The sequence below is a fragment of the Mastomys coucha genome, unplaced genomic scaffold (genome assembly GCF_008632895.1).
Source record: "Mastomys coucha isolate ucsf_1 unplaced genomic scaffold, UCSF_Mcou_1 pScaffold21, whole genome shotgun sequence".
Classification (NCBI taxonomy): Eukaryota; Metazoa; Chordata; class Mammalia; order Rodentia; family Muridae; genus Mastomys; species Mastomys coucha.
Window position 1 is genome coordinate 144,764,933 of NW_022196904.1, and position 6,952 is coordinate 144,771,884.

General features: G+C 37.5%; 1 protein-coding gene across 2 annotated transcripts; it reads left to right on the forward strand.

Moving 5' to 3' along the window:
• Positions 1-409: 409 nt before the first annotated feature.
• On the forward strand, positions 410-5,893 carry LOC116101093 (olfactory receptor 5B12-like). 2 transcript variants are annotated; one of them, XM_031384780.1, is made up of 2 exons: positions 431-1,333; positions 5,864-5,893. In XM_031384780.1, exons 1-2 carry the CDS (start codon positions 431-433, stop codon positions 5,891-5,893), a joined length of 933 nt encoding a protein of 310 aa, XP_031240640.1. The 2 variants fall into 2 exon arrangements, with proteins under 2 accessions (XP_031240639.1, XP_031240640.1); XM_031384779.1 differs by lacking the exon at positions 5,864-5,893 and having other exon boundaries at positions 410-1,375.
• The last annotated feature ends 1,059 nt before the right edge of the window (positions 5,894-6,952 follow it).

Below are 6,952 nucleotides of genomic sequence, written 5' to 3' on the forward strand. Positions count from 1 at the left end.
ACACATAGGATTTGTTACTAACAGAAAGCAAGGAATAATTGTAGGTTCATATATTACTCTTGTTTCAAAGTAAGATTCTGATTCACATCTGAGAAAATATGCTTGTAAGATTTTTCAAAATACAAATTTGTCCTTTGTGTGCTACTGAGAAAACTATTTTCATTTAACAGAAAACTGAAATAAGACCTAGATTTGTCATAGAGTTCCCTACTGGCAGCAATGAAGTGACAGTTTCCATTTGACCCACTACTGGGTAAGTAACTCCATTCAGGTCATTCCTACCAAGAATTCAGATTAGATCATTTCACACTGGACAAGATGCTGACATATAAATAAGAGAATGTGAACATACTTAAAATCTCTTAGTGATGTTCAAATATAATATTTTTATTTCCTCCTAGAGGCCTGTCATAATTTCCATATAAAAGAGATGCAGAATATTTCAGAACTGACTGAGTTTATTCTTATTGGGTTAACAGATGCCCCATTTATGCAAGTTCCTTTATTCATCATCTTTACTCTCATTTATTTGACCACATTGATTGGGAATCTTGGGATGATTTTGTTGATTTTCTTGGACTCCCGGCTCCACACTCCCATGTACTTTTTCCTCAGTAACCTCTCCTTAGTGGACTGTGTTTATGCCTCAGCTGTCACTCCCAAGGTTATAGAAGGGTTTCTCACAGAACATAAGACCATATCCTACAATGCATGTGCTGCCCAGATGTTCTTCTTTGCAGCCTTTGCTACTATTGAGAGTTTTATCCTGGCCTCAATGGCCTATGACCGTCATGCAGCAGTGTGCAAACCCTTGCATTACTCCACCACTATGACAACGACAATATGTGCCCTGCTTCTTGCTGGATCTTACGTCAGTGGACTCTTACAATCTTCCATCCATGTTGCCTTTACTTTCCATCTCTCCTTTTGTCATTCCAACATGATAAACCACTTTTTCTGTGATATTCCCCCACTATTAGCTCTTTCTTGCTCCAGTATTTACATAAATGAAATTGTACTCTTCATGTTGGCAGCATTCAATGTTGCTTTTACTCTATTGGTTATCTTGATCTCTTACTTACTCATTTTTCTTGCAATTCTGAGAATGCGCTCTGCTGAGAGCCGGAAGAAGGCCTTTTCCACCTGCGCATCCCACCTTACCACTGTTTCCATCTTCTATGGCACAATTATATTCATGTACTTACAGCCCAGCTCCAGTCACTCCATGGACACTGACAAAATGGCATCTGTGTTCTACACCATGGTCATTCCCATGCTGAACCCTCTTGTCTATAGCCTGAGAAATAAAGAAGTCAAGAATGCATTCAATAAGGTTGTTGGAAAAGCATTGTCTTCATTGGAATTAGTCAATTAACTGTATAGTATCTTGCAGTTCAGGGTATATTCATTACAAGTATTTCTGTTCATTCCTTTTGGAGTCTGACATTATATAACTGATTTTGGATATGTTATTACAGAAATTAGGTGATTTATTTTAAAAATCTGGATTATAATCCTAGATACTAGAATACCCAACACTGTACCACACTTCATGTGTTAGCTGTTGTTTTGTGATTATTTCCTCTGAGTTGATGAATTGGATGCTTGAGAGATTAGGGAGATTATAAGACTCAAGAAGTAAATAAAATTGCAATGCTCAGATGTATAACAAAATTTAAGATTCAGGATACCAATCAAACTTAAAATTTCCCAGAATCAGAAATTTATAAGTGTTACAAAGGCTAGTCCCTAGAACAATAACAGTGTACTAATGCTGGAGAGAGGAGACTCTCAAACCGCACTTCCTGAGAGAGGAGACTCTCAGACCGCACTTCCTGAGAGAGGAGGCTCTCAGACCGCACTTCCTGAGAGAGGAGGCTCTCAGACCGCACTTCTTGAGAGAGGAGACTCTGTAACCACACATCCTTAAAGTTTCTTATTGGGTTATAGTAATTCATATTTTTCCTGAATGGTCACTCATTATGAGTGGAATTTCTAAGAATGTGTCACTCTTAGATACATTCATTTTCCTGAAGGTAGCTCCTTACACATACTCCTGTAAATCATAACCATAAGTAAACTCATTGTTTCAGGAATATATAGACTTGCATGAAATTGTCTAATCTCTATGCCATTGGCATGCTCTCTAGGTTGATAAGACATTTCTTTACATCTCAGTCAAAAACCAACTACTTTTATAACAAACCATGACTAGGTAGATAAATAGATCAATATATACCAGAGTTATAGACTTGTTATAACAAGTTTTATTAGTTTTGACTATTCCATACAATTTTTTGTAATATTCACCTCTTTTCAATTAGCATTCACTCTATTTATACCCATCTATTTTTATGAACATTTGTTTTCTCTGATTAAGATCAAATTTATGATCCCCAAATGATCTTTGATGTGTGGCCTTCTATGGAAATACGGTCCACCTAACAGTGGCTATACTGTTAGACAACAACAATAACAAAAAAAAAAAAACACCAACAAACCTAACAAAAAAGCTTCACTTTCTCCCAGCAGCTATTAATTGGTAGTACCTTTATTGATAGTGGCAAGAGTATATCTCCAACTCTTCTGAGGTTTCCAGTTGGGTTAATAAGTTTTGCATCTCACCTTCATTTTGCTTTATTTTCCTTCAATAGGTCTATCTCTATAGTGAAACAATTTTCAAATAACATATTCTCGTTTTCATTTTACTTAGCCATATATTTTTGTTTTCTTGGGCATCACTCAGGTATTTACTGTTATTCACATTAAGTTCACTGAGCTAATTGTTCATGTTTTATAAAAACATCTTTAATCTTTTGAGGATATTAATGATTACTATTTCAAGTACTATATACTGGGGTTCATTCATGTCATTTATGCAAAGATTTTAGGACCTTGCATTTTAGAGGAAATACACAGTTGTATAATGTGTGTGTATGAGAGAGAGGGGGGTGGGTGGGAGGAAAATTATGATGAGTTCTAAACATGCTGTCTATTCTTGGCTCTGTCTGATTTGAGATTCTAGGCTGCCTTTGTTATATTGCCTGGCCACTATCTGAAGGTTGGGATGGCATGAGCAGGTGAGGATACAGGGATTTACAAGTTGTTTAGGCATACAGATAGGAAACTTAGGCTAGGTAGGTGTTTGGTTATACTTCAGGTAATCTAGGGTCAAGGAGTTTCATCAGACTATATATCAGAAATAAGATCTGTCCAAGGCTTGTAGGATAAACGTAGCTTAGGCATGTGGAGTGGAAGAAAAGAGGAGGGAGAATAGGACACATGTGGCTACAGTATCACTGTAAGCAAGTGGTGTTGGGATCAGGAGAGTTTCCAAAGAGCGCCAGCAGACTGAACAAAGGGGATACTCCATGGCAATCAGCTGTCACACTAGGGAGACTGGAGTAGAAGCAAGGGGAGATAGAGCAATGTAGTCAACCTGAATGTGCTCCATTTCTTGCATTTTTCAAATTGCTGATTGTTTTTTATCAAATATGAGTATATTTCATTTTTCATTTATTTCTCTGAAAATTTTATGCATAAGCACTGTCTTTATATGACTGGCAGATACACACACACACACACGTGTGTGTGTGTATGAAATATTTTGTTCATTTAGTATTTCCTCTATTTATGTATGTTTAAGCCTGACCTCTTAAGATTAGTTAATCTATTGGATGCCTTTTACCAGGAGAAAATTTATTCTTCTCTCAGCTGAAGTTTCCATTTCTACAATTGTAACTGAAATTTTTATCTCATTAGTAAGTAATAATTCAGCTCTACTTTAGTGTAATAAGATATTTAATAATTAGAGCAATAAAAACTCCAAATTCTTTGAATTTCATATAACATATCTGTGAAGATTTGTCACAATCTCCTAGTTGAATCATAATACTTAGTATGATTGAGTCAATTGAAATAATTCAATTTTCCTGTTTTTTGCTTTGTTTAGCCTTGTTTTTTACCTATAAAATTTATAATTTTATTTATACATTTATTTATTAGTTTGTTTTTATGTTTGTGTTATTTCTTTTTTGTTGGTTAGGTTATTTCTTTACATTTCAAATGTGACCCCCCTCCCCAGTTTTCCCTCCACAAACATGCTATCCTATTCCCCCTTCCCCTGCTTCTATGACAGTGCTTCTCACCCACCCACTTACCCACCATTTCCTCACCACCCTAGCAAGGTAAATAGTTTGTTTTTTATCTTTGTTATTGTTTGTTTGTTTTACACAGGAAATGTGCCCCAAGATCATCTCATATCACTTCATTTTTTTTATTAGATATTTTGTTTATTTACATTTCAAATGGTATCTCCTCTCCTGGTTTCCCCTCAGGGGAAAAAAAACCTGTTCCATCCCTCCTCCACTTGATCACCAACCTACCCTCTCTTGAATCCTGGCACTGGCATTACCCTATAACGGGACATAGGACTTTGCCCTTCACAGGACAAAGGGCCTCTCCTCCCATTGATGACTGACTAGGCCATCCTTGGCTATACATTTGCAGCTGAAGCCATGAGTCTCATTATGTATACTCGTTGGTTAGTGGTTTAGTCCCTGGGAACCCTGAGGGTACTAGTTAGCTCCTATTGTTGTTCATCTTAAGGAGCTACAAACCCTTCAACTCCTTGGATCCTTTCTCTAGCTCCTTCATTGGGGAAGCTGTGCTCAGTTCAATGGATGACTGTGAGCCTCTACTTCTGTATTAGTCAGGCTGGCACTGGCAGAGCCTCTCAAGAGACAGTTTTATCGGGCTCCAGTCAGCCAGCACTTGCTGGCATCCACAACAGTGTCTGGGTTTGATGATTGAATATGGAAAAGATTTCCAGGTGGAGCAATATCTGGATTGACCTTCCTTCAGTCTCTGCTCCATAGTTTGTCTCTGCAACTCCTTCCATGGGTATTTTGTTCGTCCTTCTAAGAAGGATCAAAGTATCCACACTTTGGTCTTCCTTCTTGAGTTTCTTTTGGTTTCTGGATTGTATTTTGGGTATTCTGAGCTTCTGGGCTAATATCCACTTATCAGAAAGTAGATACCATATATGTTCTTTTGTGATTGGGTTACCTCACTCAGGATGATATTCTACAAATCCATCCATTTGCCTAAGAATTTCATAAATTCATTTTTTAATAGCTCAGTAGAATAACATTATATAAATGTACCACATTTTCTGTACCTATTCTTCTGTTGAGGGATATTTGGGTTGTATCCAGCTTCTGGCTATTATAAAAAAAGGCTGCTATAAACATAGTGGAGCAATGTGTCCTTATTACATGTTGGAGCATCTTCTGGTTTCCAGTTTCTATAGTACTCCTCAGCATGCAATAACTGTGTAGTGACTATTATTTTGTCATCTCCTGGGAGCTTTTCTTTCTTTTGATTTGTCCTGTCCAATTTCAGTGTAATAATTTTTGTTTTATATTAGTATAATGTAATTTGTTAAATTTTTAAAGGAAGGAAGGAAAGAAGTAAGAAAGAAAGGAAGGAAAGATGAAAGGAAAGAAAGAATATTACCTTAGCTGGTAGGGAAAAGGATAACAACATATTTGTCATTTATACTTATTTATATTTTCTGGAGAGGAAAATATGTTTCTCTAAATGAATTATAATAGGTATATCAACAAGTCCAAATATGATCTCATGTTCATGAGTAGTTGACTAACAAAAAATGGATACTACAAGTTTTTCATGTGTTTATGTGGGTATGCTTATATTGGGTTACAGTTTGGTGTTTTGTTTTGTTTTTGGAAGATGTGGGCTTTTTTTTGGTTTTTGTTTGTTTATTTGTTTTGTTGTTGTATTGGGTTTGAGTTCATGAATTGGGTGAATAGTTAAGAGGGTAAAGTTGGGACATGAAAAGATTATGAACAAAGTATATTTAAAATTTTAAATTATTTTAATTATATTAATCATTCTTGTTGTCTACAACTCAAATGATTCCCTTTATCAGTTACTTCTCTAAAACATTCCCATCCCATCTGTCCTCTCCCTATTCCTCTTTGCTTATCTGAAGGTACTCCCCCATCCTCCACTCAATCCTTCCATACTGCTTCAGCATCCCACTAGGGTGGGACATCAAACCTCCACAGGACCAAGGGCCTCCCCTCCCATGTCAGACAAGGTCAGCTTCTTCTACACATGCATCTGGAACCCTGGATTCCTCCATGTATACTCCTTGGTTAGTATTCTAGTCCCTGAGAGCACTGGGTGGTCTGGGCAGCCAACATTGTTCTTGACATTGTTCTTCCTATGGGGTTGCAATTACCTGCTCCACTTCTCCAGCCAGCTCCCGTCCAGGGTCCCTGAGCTCAGTCTGATGGTTGGCTGGAGCATCCACATCTGCATTGGTCAGGTACTGGCAGAACCTCCCAAGGAAAAGACACACCAGATTCCTCTTGGCAACAGCAACAGTGTAGAGGTTTGTTATCTACAGACAGGATTCCTAGATGGAGCAGTCCCTAGATGGCCCTTCCTTCAGTCTCTGCTCCATTTTTCCCTGTCTTTAATTTGAACAGGAACATTTCTGCGTTGAAAACATTGAGATGGGGGGAGGTGTGCCCATCACTTGATTGTGGGCCATTCCTATGTATTGGAGGTGGTTTCTACAGAGTTTATCTCTACTTTGCTGTACATTTCAGCTAAAGTCATCCACACTGGGTCCTGGGAGCCTCTCACTTCCCAGGCATAAGGGACCACACACATTGGGAAAAGATCTTTTTGAACCCAACATCCAATAGAGGGTTAATATCCAAACATACAAAGAACTGAAGAAGATATTTGGTTCTCTGAACTTCAGAGAATGTGGATAATGTGGGTGTGCTTATATTTGGTTCTCTGAACTTCAAAGAACCAAATAACCCTGTTAAAATGGGGCAAATAACTAATCAGAGAGTTCTCAATTGAGGAATCTTCAATTGCTGAGAAGCACTTAAAGAAATGTTCAACATCT